Source organism: Melanerpes formicivorus, unplaced genomic scaffold, assembly GCF_026170545.1.
Source record: "Melanerpes formicivorus ecotype bairdi unplaced genomic scaffold, bMelFor1.0.p_v2 SCAF_29, whole genome shotgun sequence".
Taxonomy (NCBI): domain Eukaryota; kingdom Metazoa; phylum Chordata; class Aves; order Piciformes; family Picidae; genus Melanerpes; species Melanerpes formicivorus.
The window spans coordinates 8,074,967-8,091,587 of record NW_027142381.1 but is presented as its reverse complement, the minus strand read 5'-3'; the positions used below and the strand labels follow the sequence as shown (position 1 = coordinate 8,091,587).

The 16,621-nt window shown below is 53.2% G+C and overlaps 2 protein-coding genes across 6 annotated transcripts; one reads left to right on the top strand and one right to left on the bottom strand.

Annotated features, from left to right (window-relative positions):
- Positions 1-198: 198 nt before the first annotated feature.
- Positions 199-2,456, bottom strand: TXNDC17 (thioredoxin domain containing 17). Its single transcript, XM_068154873.1, has 4 exons — positions 2,275-2,456; positions 1,441-1,522; positions 1,073-1,148; positions 199-480 (listed from the first exon to the last, which is right to left on the bottom strand). Exons 1-4 carry the CDS (start codon positions 2,414-2,416, stop codon positions 412-414), a joined length of 369 nt encoding a protein of 122 aa, XP_068010974.1. The 5' UTR covers positions 2,417-2,456; the 3' UTR covers positions 199-411.
- An 83-nt stretch (positions 2,457-2,539) lies between these two features.
- On the top strand, positions 2,540-16,062 carry KIAA0753 (KIAA0753 ortholog). Of its 5 annotated transcripts, none has more exons than XM_068154868.1 (15): positions 2,540-2,572; positions 3,349-3,486; positions 3,742-4,354; positions 5,245-5,351; positions 5,630-5,692; positions 6,429-6,644; positions 7,239-7,449; positions 7,542-7,753; positions 9,567-9,730; positions 10,657-10,744; positions 11,392-11,562; positions 11,716-11,797; positions 12,997-13,117; positions 13,276-13,500; positions 14,188-16,062. In XM_068154868.1, the coding sequence occupies exons 2-15, from the start codon at positions 3,397-3,399 to the stop codon at positions 14,303-14,305; spliced, it is 2,481 nt and encodes an 826-aa protein (XP_068010969.1). In that variant the 5' UTR covers positions 2,540-2,572; positions 3,349-3,396; the 3' UTR covers positions 14,306-16,062. The 5 variants fall into 5 exon arrangements, with proteins under 5 accessions (XP_068010969.1, XP_068010968.1, XP_068010965.1 ...); XM_068154867.1 differs by having other exon boundaries at positions 7,545-7,753; positions 11,389-11,562; positions 14,188-16,061; XM_068154864.1 differs by having other exon boundaries at positions 11,389-11,562; positions 14,188-16,061.
- Positions 16,063-16,621: the final 559 nt, after the last annotated feature.

Here is a 16,621-nt window from a genome sequence, read left to right as displayed (position 1 = left end):
AAACACTGGCACTGAAAAAAGTCTGTCTCAACAGCTTCAGCAGCTCTATGAGCTCAGATTCAGGCAAAATGTGGAGATTGTCTTGTTACATTCACTATTAATTTAACACTAAAATCCTTTCAGTAATTGGAGGCTGCTCCAAATTCATAACATAGGAGCTGAGCTCCTTGGGAAAGAAAGACTATGTTCAAACTGAAGTTTGCTTGAAAGTGAAAGGTCCATTTATTAGTTTTGTTGCTGCAAGGCTCTGTGGAAGGTTTGCATCTGGAATGCAGTGACATTTACCTCAATCTAGGCAAGATAATTAACCAGGGGAGTGTAAAGAGGGGGGAAAACCAAACAAAGTGGAGGATTCCTTGAGAGGACACTGCAGGGGGTTGAGATGAAGCTCTCTGTCAGTCATTGATGCCTTTAGTCTTCAGTAAACAGCATCCGCACAAGCTCTGCTTTAAAACATTCTTCTTCAACCAGCTTCTGAGGCTGCAGAGGAAAAGATGTTTAGGGGCAGTTCAGAAACCTTCTCCAGCCTGCAGCCCTGTGTGCAAACTAGCCTCAGCCATGCTCCCAACAAATGGGGAAGGGTGGTGGGGTGGAGCTGGCAGTGTAAGAATGAGAGGAGAATGCCTGAGGTTTTTGTGGCTTTGCAAGAGTCATCTCCTGAAGCAACTGCTGATTTAAATCGTGTGCACAAGTTAAGGCTTGAGCTGCAGCCTGCCTGAAGCAGGAGGCAGCAGAGAACTTGCTTCACTCCTGGAATATTCTGTCTTTGGGTTTTGGAAGATTGGAGGAGCTGCAAGTTGCAAAGCTAACAATGTGTTGCTATGAATCTTCTCCTCCCCTCAACCACTACGTGCCAAGTACTTTAGTATGTGCTTCTAAGAGACAAGACTAGACAGCAGAGTGGTTACTTCAGGAGGAACTGAGCCAGGCAGAGTGCCTGAGTGGGAGCAGAAGAGCTGTTCCTAGTTGTCTGCTCTTTTAAAACACACAAATAATGCTTAACTAATTCATTTACAGCCACAAGCTGCTGCTGGATGGCTGGAGTTCCAGAATACACCAAAAAATCACTTACTGTTCCATATTTAAGTAGTGTAGGCACTGCAGTTAGTTTCAGGTTCTTCCTGAATTCATTGTTAGGATCTTTCCAGCTGTTCAGGAAGAAGAGGGGTTAAGCACAGCTTGTAGAGATTCAGGTTGAAGTTCACTTGCTGAAATTCCTTCAGAGATGAGGCAAAGGTAAAGGCCCTTGAATCCCAACCCACAGGTCAGAACAAGCATGCAGATAGATCACATTTGGGATGATGTAGACCTCAAATCTCAAAAACATGTTTCATTCCTTACAGGAAAGGGCAGATCAGGCAGGCCCAACCGCTCAGTTAACCTCTCCTCCATGAACAGCAAAGTTATGTATCAGTGGCTGACAGTAAAAGAGTTACTTACTAGGCTCTCTCTCCTACTAGGCAGTAGATAAACACAGACCCATCAGGCATGTTATGAAGTTCATTCCTCACAACTGGTTCAGCTGGAGTGATTGAAAAAAACATCTATCAGTAGTGAATACTTTTGCTGTGCTGCTACAGAATCACATGGCTCTGCTTTGACCAGCAAGGCTGCTGGTTAATGTTTGGTCTGCTTTTGTTTCACCTGACTACCCACAGTATGCTCAACCCTGAAGGTACTCAGCTCTGAGTAAAGGGCAATTGCTGCTTTAACAAGGGAGATCACTGTCCCCTGCCTGTCCCCAAACCTCTCGGCACAGCAGCAAGCAGTTGCCAGCACACGATCCAGAAAGTTCAGTGCAATGTTTTCTTCTGCCCCTCGGCATAGAGCATCTCACAATTTACAGTCTTAGGATTTGCATTTCATTGTTCCCTGGGGCTTCGCACCGGCCTCAGCCGAACAACACGTTACACTGCATGCCGTTCCGCGGAACGTGGCTAGCGCAGGGAGTGCAGCGCGGAGAGCTCGCTAGCGAGGCGGCCGCTACAGCCGGCTCCCGCACTGCCACCGCGGCAACTGCAGCCAGAGCTCGGCACCTGAACCGTGCCCAGCCCAGTCACCACCCCCGGTAACAGAGCCTAGAGAGGGCGGCGAGATGCGGCTTCCCCCGGCACACGGCGAGAGCGGGCGCTACCCGCGGGCACGGCAGCCAGCACGGCGCCGGACACCCCGGGGCAGGGCGTTCCGCCGGTACTGGGGACCCTGCGACGGCCGAGCCGGTCGGACGCTGCCCAGCCGCCCCCCGACCTCCCGCAGCGGGGAGCGGAGCCTCACCCGTCACGCAGTCCGGGCACCAGCTCTTGCCCTCGGCATCCTTGTCGCCGCAGAAGAGCGCGAAGATGGGCCGGCCGTGGAAGCTCTGCGCCGTCTGCACGAACTCGGAGTACCCGCGGACCTGCTTCTCCTCCCAGCCCATGGCGGCGGCGGGAAGGCTCAGCTCCGCCCCGGCGCCGCAAGTCCCACGCCGGACACCGTAGTTCCGCGTCGGGTGCCGTAGCTCCACGCCGCCGCGCGCGCTTCCCGGCGGCCTCTGCGGCGGCGTTTGCCAGGGGCGGCCTGCAGCAGCGTCCCGGTAGGTCTGAGCGCGGGCTCGGCTCAAGGTGCCGGGCCGGGGCTGCCCGCTCGCCCTTCCCTGGCAGCAGCGGGTGGCTTAGCTCGCAGGTACCGGGCCGGGGCTGCCCGCTCGCCCTTCCCTGGCAGCAGCGGGTGGCTTAGCTCGCAGGTACCGGGCTCGGGCTGCCCGCTCGCCCTTCCCTGGCAGCAGCGGGTGGCTTGGCTCGCAGGTACCGGGCTCGGGCTGCCCGCTCGCCCTTCCCTGGCAGCAGCGGGTGGCTTGGCTCGCAGGTGCCGGGCTCGCCCTCCCGGGCTGCCGTGAGGGTTGCTGTGAGGGCGAGGCGAGGAGCCGGCAGGCCGCGGGGGCTGCCGCCGGCAGGGCTGGGCCGCGGGGGGAGGCTGGGCCGGCGGCCGTGGGTCCGTGGCTGCGGGCGGCTGGAGGGAGGCCGCACCGCGGCCGAGTCTCCCACGGGCAGGCACGGCCGGACTGAGGTTCTCTCGCCGGTTTTCTCATCCTTAGGGTGCTCAGTTCCCCCGGGCAGTGAGAGCCTCACGGCCTGGCGCGGTGCTCCCCGGCTTCCCGTGAGGGGCTGTAACAGCAGGATGGGAACTGGAACTTCTCCCCGTGGCCGTGGGACTGGGCTCTCCGTTTCGTGTGCCGCCTGGACAAGTGCACGGGCTGTGCTTTCTGCCTCCTTGTGCCTCCCCGGGTTCGGTCTCTGTCTGTCATTGGCATCAGAGCTGGGGCTGGTTTTGAGAGGCAGAAATAAAGGATGGTTCTTCTTGTCTTCATAGTTGTAAGCAAAGGACAAACAACTGCCTTGGCAGCATCAAGCCAATGGGATGGGACCAAGCAAGCCAGCTATGCCTGATGGAACGTTTGCATCCACTACCCAGCAGTACAGGAATGAAGCAAAGGTTTTACACACCCAGGTATTGCTTGACTTCTTTCAGGAACTCTTTTCAAGGTGATTTAAATGCTTGATTGTAAACACTTTTAGATACTGGCATTTGTCTGAGTGGATGCATTCCCTGCATGCACTGCAGAAGTACCACCATGGCAGAATGTGTTCTGATATGAAAATGGAGATCCATTTTCCTTGCTGTCATGGGCTAGAGGTACCTCACCTGTGTGAAGTCCTGTGTGTGACATCAGCTTTTTATCTTTCTTCCCCCCCTTTGCAACAGCTGCAGTTCAACAGAGACGTTCCTGCAGCTCCAGAGAACTTGGCTCTCCGATTCTCAACCCCCCCTCCAGTCATAATAGAAAAACTGAAAGGCTCCAATGAGCAGAGAAATCTGGCTGGGAGTAAAGAGCCCAGCCTGAGGAGCTCTAGCATGTTTTCAGTGGTATCCGAAGAGAGACTAAAACTGGCTGTTGAGCTAGCCAGAAGGGACATAAAACGAAGACGTCTCAAAGAGCAAGTGAAACAGCAAGTGTTTGGAGATGCAGGCAGTAAACCTTTGTTGGCTCAGAAGTTACAACAGCAGAAGACTGAGGTAGCTGAAAGTCTAGAAAATAAAAGTGCTCTGAAGTCTCAAACTTGGATGAAATACCAGCAGAAACTCAGCCAGCCTTCCAAAGTGGAGACTACCGGCTCTGGTGCTAAGGTTTATATCTACACACCCAAAGGGGGAAAGCTAATCCCAGCTGGTTTGGGCTCTTCACCCACCCATGGCACAAAGCAGGACCCTAAGCCAAATGAAAAGAGGCAAGAAGACAAAAACATGCAGGAAGTCCGACAGCTGCATAAGGAATTGAGGAGCTGTGTCCAGAAAATTGAAGAGCTGACTAAAAAAGGTGTAAGGCTGAACACTAATTATCTTCTCTAAATGCACACTAGTTTGTTCATTCATTTTTTCTCCTTGGGGTTTGGGGCTTTTGCTTGGATTAGAATCCCTTTTTAGCTGAGAGCCACCTGCTCCTTTGAGAAGTAGGTAAAAGCTAGAAGGGTTGACCACTTTAAACCACTCAGAGCTCCTGGTGAGTTCCAATCCAGCCTGCAGTGACACTGAATTAGTGGTAGGCTGTTTAATAATATGGGTGAGAAAATATTGGTGTCTGTAGGCCTGTTGGCTAGAGACTGAGACTGCAAGAAGCAGTATCATGAACCACATTCTCACCAGTGATGGGAAGGGGGCAACAGCTGGGAACATTTAGCTCCCCAAGCCTGACTCCATGTATGGCTGTGCAGTAGCATGATCAATGTGCTTTCTGATACCCTGGTGTGGGCCAACCCTTCTTGGCAGCAGAGTGCCACTTGTGCTCATTTCCACTTCAGTGGGCCAGGGGAGAGAACAGAAGGATTCAAGGCAAGGAAATGTAGGGGTTGAGATGAAAAGAGTTTTCTAAGGGGAGGAGAGAGGAAGAAGAGAGAAGTCCAAACCAAGTCATGCAAAGGCTGCCTGCAGCCCAGCCACCCCCAGTGCCTGCTGCCTGGCTGCTCTGTAGCTGAGGGGTGTCCTGTGGTACTACTGAGTACAGGAATGTTCAGTCAGCTTCCCAAAAGCAGCAGGACATGGAGATAAAAACCACTCCCTGACAGCACTGCTCAGGGGAGCCTGGCAAAATATGTTGTGTGCTGGCTCTGCTTGGAAGAGGCCTGGGGCTCAGTTGTTTGCTGTTATGGCTTAGCTGGGATTTTCCCATGTTAAATGGAGGTGTAAAACTTCACATTTCTTGCTTCTTAGGCAGAGAGAGAGAAGTTTTAGATCCTGATGAAGAGCAGAGAGTTTGTGCTAGAAGGCAGAAGCAAGCGGCGCGGTCGGCACGGATGCTGTATGTGCTCCAGCAGCAGGTAGGAGCTGGCATTTGAGCCTGGGATCTAGGGGGGGCTGGGCTTGAGAGAAGTGAACTGAAACCAGAGAAATACCATCAGGCTGTCTCTAACTTCCATGGCATTCTAGTTTAGAGCTGCATGGTGTGATTAATCCTCTCGTGACAACAAGGTAAGCAGCGCAGCTGGGAAGCTCGGACTGTCACTCAGATGTTGCAGTGAAGGGTAGTCGTTCATTTATAGACATGGAGCTGAGTCTGACTCACTTTCCTCTCCCCTCCTCCTCTCTTGATAAACAGGTGAAAGAAATTCAGGATGATTTAGAGAAACTGAGTGCTCATAAAATCAAACATACTAAAAAGGTAAGATGTAGTTCTACCTGAGTTTGGTTATCTAGGGTACACTTCAGCCCTCTCCAGAAGGGAGGTTTCCTTTGGATCTTGCACCTTTTGTCTCCTCACAGGGCTGTGTCTCCTTTGCTCTCATACTGCCATTGCTGCTTCCATCTTCTCTTCAGTTCTTATCTGTCTACACTGAAGCCAAGAGGAGGGCTGTTGGTTTTCTGCTGTTATCTGCCTTCTAATTCCTTCTTCATCCCACTTCCTTTTGTGAATAACACTGGCACTAGAGGGTTTTTCACTTCCTGTTGATGTCACTCAGTTTTATCAGCCTCCTTTCTTCCCTGCTCAGCATCTTTCAGACAGACAGCACTGAGGTCATGCCTCCTGTTTGGCCAATATTGTCCCCTCCTTCTCTTGTGCTTTTCCATCACTTATGTTGGATGGAGACTGTTCTGTGTTTGGCAGTTGTTGCACATTAGCCCCAAGCCCATGCCTGCAGGTACTCTGTTGGCATAGGTAGGAGAGACATCAGAATAACCCAGGCTCTGTGATCTGAAGCTGGCAGGATACTTGGTTTGAGTACTCTTCTGTAGTTCCTTTAGCAGATCACTTGTTTTGTCTCACAAATGGCCTCATGCCCATCAGGATAACCCCAAGCCTGAGTGTTTCAGCATACCAGTTTGGCAGGAGCTGTTTGAATGGGACCAAGATTCTTAGACACTACAGCAATTAAAGCATTTCTTTGTCACCTCCCCAGTCTCAAGCAGCGTCCAGGCTGGCAGCAGCACACAGGGGAGCCGTGAGAGCCTTGCACACCTTTGCCAATCATTTTGCAGATCAAGCAGAGCAGCAGGTTCCTGCCCCCTACAGGGAGCTGGGCAGTCTGATTCGACAGCTGTCTCTCTGCTCTGCCAGGCTGGAAGGGGCCTCCTCCATTTCTGATGTCATCACAGATATCTTGCTGCAAGTTGAGGTAAGGAAAAACAACCATTTTGCTTTAGCTAAGGGAGAAAAGATGGAGTGAAATGTGAGGCTGCAACCTCCCCTGTGTGCTCAGGAGGTGGCAGAGTTGCTTGCTGTTGGGTTGGGGCTTATTTTAGAGGCCATATTTTCTGATGCATAAATGTGTGTGTCATGTTCCTAATTCATGATGAGCTAGTTGGGGATGGCCCTGCTCACTGCAGGGGGGTTGGGCTAGCTGACCTTTGGAGGTCCCTTCCACCCCAAACCATTCTGTGATTTGTTCAAGTTTGGACTTCACATGGGAAGAAGTGTCCTGTCTTATGGGAGCCTTCTGCTCTACCTTTTTGTCCACAGCCTTTGTGTCCATTTCTTTCTGAATGGCTGTAAGCAGCTAATGTGCTGGAGTCAGTTGTCAAAACTGAAATGCAAGCCTCCTCTGTAAGAGTTAGGTTAATAGTAGGATGAAGCTTTTGCATAAACAAGCTGTCAGTCCAAAACCAAGCCAACAAAAAAGCTCCAGCTACCTAGAATCTCCTGGATTTGCTTCTCATTATTACCTCAGTTTTACTGAGAGAGTGATTACAGTTCTAAATATGTGGTGCAGGATCTGGAGTCACTGCTGGAAAAGAAACAAACACCCAAAAAGGTGAAGAAATGTGTTGCAGCATCTCAGGGCAGATCTCCAAGTAACACTGAGGCATTTCCAGCCAGAAAGCAGCTTCCATCTCCAAAAAGAGAACAGAAACTTCTCCTCTTAAAGGGGCAGCACAGACCAGAGCCTAGGAAACCTGCAGCTGCCAGGAGCCTCTTGGCTGGTTTGTATTTTGCATTATTAAATCCTTTCCACTTAAAGGTTTGTTTGTTCTTTTTGATAGAGATCAGCACTGACATGTTGCCAATCTTCCAGCAGTTCAGAAGGCAAACAGTTGTGCTCATCCATTGCACAGTAAATCCCCAGAAGGAAAGGACCCCCCTACTCCAGAGAGCAAAGGACCCCCCAGCTCCACTTCCCGAGGAAGCAAAGATGCCTTGGTGAGAGCTGGAGCTGGAAAAAAGGATCCTAGCCTTGAAGGTGGCCCTTTGAAGAAGGAAGGGATGTGCTTAGCTAGCAAATCACAGGTATGGATGTGGCAAAAGGATTGATGCTTGCTCTTACTTGGCCTTGGCCTTGGATGTGGCACTTGGTGCCATGGTCTAGTCATGGGGTCTGTGTTGATAGGTTGGACTCGATGATCCTCGAGGCCATTTCCAACCTTGGTTATACTGTGATACTGTTATAAATGTAAGACATCCTTGTCAGCCACATGGGCAGTGGCACTGAGGGCACCCTCAGTGAGTCTGCTGATGGCACCAAGCTGTGTAGGGCAGGGGACTTGCTGAAGGGCAGGGATGGCATCCAGAAGGATCTTGACAGGCTTGAGAAGTGAGCCAGTGTCAACTGCATGAGGTTCAACAAGTCCCAGTGCAAGGGCCTGCATCTGGGTCGGGCCAGTCCCAGGCACAAATCCAGGCTGGGTGCAGAGTGTGTTGAGGGCAGCCCTGAAGAGAGAGACTTGGGGATGCTGGTGACTGAGAAGCAAACTGGGAGCCAGCAGAGCCCTCCTGCAGCCCAGCAGGCAGCTGTGTGCTGGGCTGCATCCAGGGGCGTGTGGGCAGCAGGGCAGGAGAGGGGATTCTGCCTCTTCTCCCCATGAAAAGCAACGCTGAAAAAATGGAAACTTTGCAGAAACAGTGGTTGCAGGCTTCAGCTCGTGCTTTGTGCAAGCACAGTTCTGCTTCCCTTCAGATCAGTTGTAAGTCCTCCCCATGTGTCATCCGTGCAGCAAAGGCAGCGGGCAGGCGGCAAAGGCGGCGGGCAGGCGGCAAAGGCAGCGGGCAGGCGGCAAAGGCAGCGGGCAGGCGGCAAAGGCAGCAGGCAGGCAGCAGGCAGGCGGCAAAGGCAGGGGGCAGGCAGCAAAGGCAGCGGGCAGGCGGCAAAGGCAGCGGGCAGGCGGCAAAGGCAGCGGGCAGGCGGCAAAGGCAGGGGGCAGGCAGCAAAGGCGGCGGGCAGGCGGCAAAGGCGGCGGGCAGGCGGCAAAGGCAGCGGGCAGGCGGCAAAGGCAGCAGCAGGTGGCAAAGGCAGCAAAGGCAGCGGGCAGGCAGGCGGCAAAGGCAGCAGGCAGGCAGCAGGCAGGCGGCAAAGGCAGCGGGCAGGTGGCAAAGGCAGCGGGCAGGTGGCAAAGGCAGCGGGCAGGCGGCAAAGGCAGCGGGCAGGCGGCAAAGGCAGGGGGCAAAGGCAGGCGGCAAAGGCAGCGGGCAGGCGGCAAAGGCAGCGGGCAGGCGGCAAAGGCAGCGGGCAGGCCGCAAAGGCAGCAGCAGGTGGCAAAGGCAGCAAAGGCAGCGGGCAGGCAGGCGGCAAAGGCAGCAGGCAGGCAGCAGGCAGGCGGCAAAGGCAGCGGGCAGGTGGCAAAGGCAGCGGGCAGGTGGCAAAGGCAGCGGGCAGGCGGCAAAGGCAGCGGGCAGGCGGCAAAGGCAGGGGGCAAAGGCAGGCGGCAAAGGCAGCGGGCAGGCGGCAAAGGCAGCGGGCAGGCGGCAAAGGCAGCGGGCAGGCCGCAAAGGCAGCAGGCAGGCGGCAAAGGCAGGGGGCAGGCAGCAAAGGCGGCGGGCAGGCGGCAAAGGCAGGGGGCAGGCGGCAAAGGCAGTGGGCAGGCAGCAAAGGCAGCAGGCAGGCGGCAAAGGCAGGGGGCAGGCAGCAAAGGCGGCGGGCAGGCGGCAAAGGCAGGGGGCAGGCGGCAAAGGCAGGGGGCAGGCGGCAAAGGCAGCAGGCAGGCGGCAAAGGCAGCAGGCAGGCGGCAAAGGCAGCAGGCAGGCCTTCGGGGGAGCGCTGAAGCAGGATGCAAAACGCTTTGCAAGTTCAACAGCTGCAGTCTGTTTTCACTCTGTGCATTTCAAGGGGCTGCTGAAATCTCTGCAGAGGAGGCCGGGGCAGGCTGGGGGCAGGCGTGCCCGGTTCCAGGAGCCCACCATAGCCTTCCAGCTGAAGGAGAGCCAGCGGCCTGCTAAGGAGAGCAGAGCGCCCTGCGTGCCCCCGCGCCCTGCGCCCGCGGCCCCCCAGCGGTACGTTCACCACCTGCCCCCTCTGGGCAGGCTGCTGTCTCCCCTGGGAAATGGGCTGGCACAGCACAGCTTACTGCCTGGGGGTTGTCTTCTTTTCCCACCTCCTCGCCCATCCGGCCTGGGAGGAGCTGCTGCTTTGTGCTTTTGGCTGGCTCAGATCCCAGCGCTGTCTGGGAGATCCAGGCCAAGCTGTGCTGGGCAGGGCACTGACACAGCATGCAGAGTGGGGATGCACAGCACTGCATTAAGGAGATGAAGATTATCTTCCTGTTCCAGAAGGACAAGATGTCCTTGTCCTGCCCATGAACAGAGTGCGGGTTTGGTTTGAGCTGTGTTCAGCATCTTGCAGAGCAGGGCTCCCCAGGCTGAGTTTGCTTTGGGGCTGCTGGTGGTGGCAGTGTGAGACCTGACCACTGATCCAGCTGCTGGATCTGTGCTGGGCAGTGTGCATGGTAAGATGAGGAGCTCCTCTCAGCACTGTTCAGCAGAAACATAGCTGAAGATCCCTGCTTCTGAACAGCCTTTCCTGGCTCATGGAGTTTGAGTCACCAGGAATCTTGCCTCCAAGGCTTTTTGCAAGCCTCCTGAACTAGCACTCAGGATCACATGATGTCATCCTTCAGCTGTCAGTGTGCAATCTCCAACCCTCTGTGGTACTGTTTTATTTCTGATGACTACCATGGCTTGAAGCTGAAACCTCAGGAAGAATGAAGCTGTTCACTGACCTTAGCAGGAGAGAAAGCAGAGGAATGAAGCTAATGACTTAGTCTGAGGATCTAATAATCAGTGTCAAATCTGATATGGTCTTCTCCTCACTCCCACCAGACCCCAAAAAGTACAATGAATGGGTCTGGGGTTTTGAGTTCCTGATGTTGTATCAGGTTTCAGAGTCCATTTGTCACTTGTTCTCTTTTTTTCCCCTGTAGGTCACAAAGTGCTGCCCCAGCCCAGTGTGCAGACAAGGTTGGGATGGCAGCACAGGAGAACTTAGAACCTCTAGTAGACAGGACACAGGTAGTATGATCAAGCTCATGCCACTCTTTGGGGGATGCCTTTAGAGCTGTGAAATCTTAATCAAGGGGCAACACACAGGTTTTTTCTCAGCTTAATGCAGCTCTTATTTGTGCAAGGACACAGAGCTGTTGGAGGCTACAAAGATCATCCAAGGGCTGGAACACCTCTGCCATGAGGACAGGCTGAGGAGCTGGGGGTGTTCAGCCTGGAGAAGAGAAGACTCTGGGGGGGGGGGGGGGGGGGACATTAGAGCTGCCTTGCAGTACCTGAAGGGATCCTACAGGAAGGCTGCAGAGGGACTTTTCCTGAGGGTGTCTAGAGACAGGACAAGGGGGAATGGTTTGAAGCTGAGGCAGAGCAGGGTTAGACTGGAGCTGAGGAAGAAGTTCTTCAGTAGGGGGGTGGTGAGACTCTGGAACAGGCTGCCCAGGGAGGCTGTGGATACCTCCTCCTTGGGGTGTTGAAGGCCAGGCTGGAGGAGGCCTTGAGCAGCTGAGTCTAGTTGAGAGGTGTCCTGCCCATGGCAGGGAGGTTGCAGCAGATGATCTCTGAGGTCCCTTCCAACCTGAGCCACTCTGGGATTTGGCTTGCATTGGCTGTGGGGCTGTTTGGGTTTGATTGTTGTTGTCTCTTTTTTTAACTAGCAGGTCACAGCAAATGCAGATAACCTGAGTGAGAAGCTACTGGATGATCTTTTGGGAGATGCTGCTCAGGAACTGTGGGGTACAGAGCAGTCTGAGAGCCTCCAGACCAAAGCTGTGCCTGTGGCTGACACTCACAGTCTGGAGGCAATGCTGCAAAGAATGGAAGAAATTGAAGTAAGACTTTTTTCCCCTCTCATTAGCCCCAGTTTCTTGTAGTCTCCAGACACTGTAATTTCTCTAAGTGTCTGCATGCTGCATGGAGCAAAGCCTGGCTGGCCCAGCAGAGCTGTGTGTGTTGGCTGACTGCTTTTGCCTGTTCCACCCCAGAGGGCCCAGGAGGCTGTGCGCCGCAGATTCACCCAGATCGTGTACAGCGACCCCGCAGCCTGGGCCCAGGAGGGGCAAACAGGTAAGGCCCTGCTGGATCTACTTTCTTTGTCCTCTCATGTCTGTCTTTAGATTCACATGGTTTGAAAACAAACCACTGAATTATGTTTAATCAAGTAGCACCCTCCAGATACCTTCTTTTTTCTCTAGGAGCTCCTTTCACTGCTCCTAAAACAAGGATATAAAAGTCAGTGTTTGAAAGGGGGAAGGATCTCTCTGGGGAGAAGCACAGAAGGGCTCAGGTTGGAACTTGAGAGCTCTGAGAGACCTCAGAGATCATCTGCTCCAGCCTCCCCCACCATGGGCAGGGACACCTCTCAGCTAGCCTCAGCTGCTCAAGGCTTTATCCAGCCTGGCCTTGAACACCCCCAGGGAGGAGGCAGCCACAGCCTCCCTGGGCAGCCTGTGCCAGAGTCTCACCACCCTCACATGGAAGAACTTCTTCCTCAGCTCCAGCCTAACCCTGCTCTCCCTCAGCTTCAAACCATTCCTCCTTGTCCTGCCTCTGGACACCCTCATGAGAAGTCCCTCTGCAGCCTTCCTGTAGGATCCCTTCAGCTATTGGAAGGCAGCTCTAAGGTCCCCCTGGAGCCTTCTCCAGACTGCACAGCCCCAGCTCCCTCAGCCTGTCCTCATGGCAGAGGTGCTCCAGCCCTTGGATCACCTTTGTGGCTGCCATTTTCTCCTTGCCTTTACTGGAGCTCCATTTGGGTGGGAAGCACTCCTGGTGCAGCTCAGCTGAGGGATGGGAGTCTGGAACACATGCTTCCAACCATCAAATGCTAGTTTGAATGATGTCCCTTGTCCAGGGCTTTGTCTTTCCTTAGCATTCATCTTTCTACCCAAATGGAATGACTTTTTGTGCAGAGGAGATGGCATTGTTGGGTATTTTTTGCCATGCCTTGGGTTCAGTGCCCAGCTGAACAGACTGCACTAGCTTCAGAGTGGTGTTTTCTAGCTCACCTCTAGAAGTATCCACTGAGACACCAAACTGTTTGTACCTAAGGCAGACTTCCTAAACTGCTCAGCCTTTAGCACACTGACCTCTTGCAAATCCTAGGTTGCATTTGCATTCCAGGAGCTTCTCACCTTCAAGACCTTACTTACCGGAAGAGCTTCCTCTTAAAAGAAGCAAAAGCCTCTCTGAGGACCTACCTGCAAGGAAATTTTGGGGTTTCTCATCCCAAGTAACAATTTTCCATGTGATTTCCTTCCTTCTAGAACAACAGCTGGCATCAGTAGCTCAGAGACCTGCCTCTCCTCATCCAGTGCAGCTGACCAAAGCAAATGGGCACACAGAGCCAGAAAGGGACATTTACTTTGGGAAGCCTTTTGATAGCAAGTAAGTGGAATGTTCAGCCCCACCTTCAGCTCTGGGGCCTGGGAGCTGCCTGCTTTCATTGCAGATGATGATGGTTACTATTGGAAGAGGTTTTCTGATCCTTCCCCAGGACACTTGGAACACTCAGCTGTGGCTTACTGCTTGTTTTGTATTTCCAGTGCTATTGATGAAAAGGAAGAAGCAGAGGAGAAGCTGCAGACTGGAACTGACATCCTGCAGCCTTGGACTCGGAATTCCCAATGGCAGGAGTGCTGTGTGGCTCTCTCTGTGCCCAAGGCCATGCTCAGGAGCATCTCTGAGTACAGCAGCAGATACAGGCAACACTTGAAAGTGATTTGCCACGAGGCAGTTGGCAGTTTTGATCCGTGGCAGATCGCTGAGAGGTATCTGCACTGGCTCTGTGGGGCTTGAGTCCATGTGTCAGCTGATGAACAGGTTTCTCTGTCCTGATTCAGGAAAGGAGTGGGGAGGGGGACATTTAAATTCCAAATAGAGCCATAGAATGGCTCAGGTTGGAAGGGACCTCAGAGGCCATCTGCTCCAACCTCCCTGCCACAGGCAGGGATGCCTCTCAGCTAGACTCAGCTGCTCAAGGCCTCATCCAACCTGAAGGGATCCTACAGGAAGGCTGCAGAGGGAATTTTCCTGTGGGTGTCCAGACAGGAATGGTTTGAAGCTGAGGGAGAGCAGGGTTAGACTGGAGCTGAGGAAGAAGTTCTTCAGTAGGAGGGTGGTGAGACTGGACCAGGCTGCCCAGAGAGGCTGTGGATATCTCCTCCCTGGGGGTGTTCAGGGCTAGGCTGAAGGAGGCCTTGAGCAGCTGAGTGTAGTTGAGAGGCATCCCAGGCCATGGTAAGGTAGGAGCAGATGATCTCTGAGGTCCCTTCCAACCTGAGCCACTCTGGGGCTCTGTGGTACTTAGATCTTGCCTTAGGCTCACCGGTAGAAGGAATGAAAAAGCATCGGTGGTGCCTTTCAAGTCCGAGCAGTGCTAGCAGCTGATCGAGGGACAGGGTTTGAAATCTGACTTCCTGAACCCTTCTCCTTTCTTTCCCCCTCCTTCCCCTTAGTCTTGCAGATGAACTGACAGAAGAAGCCCTCTGTGATGTGGCAGCAGAGCTGCAGGATGTTTGTGAGGACTATGCAGAGGCTGTGTTCACGTCAGAGTTTCTGCAGCCGGCGCAGTGAATGCTTTCAGGCCTGCCCTGTGATCCAGTGCTCCTGGCCTGGCCTCCTCCTGGGGCAGCTCTGCTCCTCCCTGACAGAACTCAGTGTAAGAGTCTTGCCAGATGATCTCATTGGTCATGCTTTTTGTGAAAGTCTGTGAGATTCTGCCCAAGGAGTGAGCTCAGAGCAGCAAGAGCTCATCTCAGCCTTTCAGACCTCGTTGGACTGCAGTTGTCAGGACCTTCTCTGAAGCCACTGTTTCAACAGGATGAAGTCAGCTGGTGCAGGCAAAGTTTCTGTATTTTGCTAGGAATCCTCCTCCATTTGTACTCTTCACTCATGGCTTTTTATGTGTGATCTTCCTAGAGCAAAATACTGGGAGGAGGACTGGGTTCAAGCAGTGCCATGGACTTAGCTGTACTGCAGCTCAATTCTCTGCTGTAAAATGGAGAGAATCTGCCCCTAACTACCTCATAAGGGAGCTGTGAGTTTTAGTTTACTCTTCTTAGTGACATTCATTGACAGTAGCTGAGAGTGGTGTCAGAGGAGTGAAGCATTACTGATCTTTGTAAAGCCAAGAGGGAACAGCCCAGATCAAAGCTCTCTGGTTTGCTGTTTAGGGCTTTCAGCATCATGTAAGAAAGCTGCTGTCTGGCCACTGTGCTTAGCATATGTGCTAGGAGTAGCTCTTGTGGAGGTGTGGCTGTGCTAAGGATGGATCCTCCTGGCAGAGCATTAGGCAGATGTAAACACTTAGTGTTGGCCAAGAGCCTGCTGGGGCTCTCACCATCAGCCTGTGCATGTAGCTCCTCTTCTCTTTGAGCATCCCCAGCACACCATGCACAGGCAGCTCAGACCTTTCAGCACAAGCACATCATGGAGATTGGCTTCCTTTGCATTTATTTATTGTTGTTTCCCCTTCCACTAGTCTAAAATGTTCAAATCTCAGCACTTCTTGATCCACCTCCCCCTTCCTGGCTCCTAAGGATCCTGCTGGAATCCAGAATGCCAAACCAAATGCACAAGTGGCACTGCTGAGGGAGCAGCTTTGTGGCCCTGCAAGCAGTGTGCTGCTCTGGGTGAGCACTGAGGAGCAATTATTGATGGTACTTATGGTTCCAAGGCAATGGGAGTTGAGCTCTGGGGGTAACCCAGCCCCCAGCCTGGCAGCCCTGGTTCCTTTTGGCCAATCTCTGTTCTCCAGGGGTGCTCAAACTTCAGAACCCTTTTTTTAACCTTCTGGAATGAGTTTTATTTCCTCTCATCAGAACTTGCCTCGTTTTGTGTTTCCCCTGGAAGCCTGCTTCACTGCTTTGGTTTTGCCTGGGGATTTCCACCAAAGGGAATGATGGAAAGGTTCCTGCTGATGGGTGATTGCTGTCGTTGCTTGGTTTCATTCTCCTTCCTTTCTTTCTAAGTTAAGAGAGGTTTAAGTCCAAAAGGTTAAAGAATAAAGCCATAATGGCCAAAAGCTGAAGTCCCAAAGGTTAAATCCAAAAGACTCATAGAGTCAACAAGGTTGGAAAAGACTCCAGAGGTCATCAAGTCCAAACTATCATCCAACACCTCATGACTAAAATGGCTCCAGGTGCCACATCCAAGCCCTTTCTGAACACCTCCAGGGATGGGGACTCCACCACCTCCCTGGGCAGCACATCCCAAGGGCCAATCTCTCTTGCAGGGAAGAACTTTCTCCTCACCTCCAGCCTAAACCTCCCCTGGCACAGCTTGAGACTGTGTCCTCTTGTTCTGGTGCTGCTTGCCTGGGAGAAGAGACCAATCCCCACCTGGCTCCAACCTCCCTTCAGGGAGTTGCAGAGAGCAAGAAGGTCTCCCCTGAGCCTCCTCTTCTGCAGGCTAAGCAACCCCAGCTCCCTCAGCCTCTCCTCACAGGGCTGTGCTCCAGACCCCTCCCCAGCTTTGTTGCCCTTCTCTGGACACCTACAAGTCTCTCAATGTCCTTCCTAAACTGAGTGGCCCAGAACTGGACTCAAGGTGTGGCCTAACCAGTGCTGAGCACAGGGCACAATGACCTCCCTGCTCCTGCTGGCCACACTGCTCCTGCTGCAGGCCAGGATGCCCTTGGCCTTCTTGTCCACCTGCTGGCTCATGTTCAGCTGCTGTCAGCCACTACCCCCAGGTCCCTTTCTGCCTGGCTGCTCTCCAGCCACTCTGCTCCCAGCCTGTAGCACTGCCTGGGGTAGTTGTGGCCCAAGTGCAGCCCTGGGGCCTCTCTCTAGGTGTTTCTATGCTTGGGAAAGCATTTTCATGCTATTTTTTAATGAAAACCATTTGTTTGTAGGACTGAGCATGGTTGCAGTTCAAGATCACTTCCAT

What these genes read in the sequence shown, in the direction of transcription:
- TXNDC17 (XM_068154873.1), bottom strand. Translation starts at nt 2,416, where the DNA reads ATGGGCTGGGAGGAGAAGCAGGTCCGCGGGTACTCCGAGTTCGTGCAG. An exon ending in GTGCCCGGACTGCGTGACGG is followed by an intron (nt 1,523 to 2,274) that starts GTGAGGCTCCGC and finishes CAATCACTCCAG; the next exon opens with CTGAACCAGTTGTGAGGAAT. An exon ending in CTAGTAGGAGAGAGAGCCTA is followed by an intron (nt 1,149 to 1,440) that starts GTAAGTAACTCT and finishes CTTCCTGAACAG; the next exon opens with CTGGAAAGATCCTAACAATG.
- KIAA0753 (XM_068154864.1), top strand. Translation starts at nt 3,397, where the DNA reads ATGGGACCAAGCAAGCCAGCTATGCCTGATGGAACGTTTGCATCCACT. An exon ending in GCTTAGCTAGCAAATCACAG is followed by an intron (nt 7,754 to 9,566) that starts GTATGGATGTGG and finishes GTGCATTTCAAG; the next exon opens with GGGCTGCTGAAATCTCTGCA. An exon ending in CCGTGGCAGATCGCTGAGAG is followed by an intron (nt 13,501 to 14,187) that starts GTATCTGCACTG and finishes CCTTCCCCTTAG; the next exon opens with TCTTGCAGATGAACTGACAG.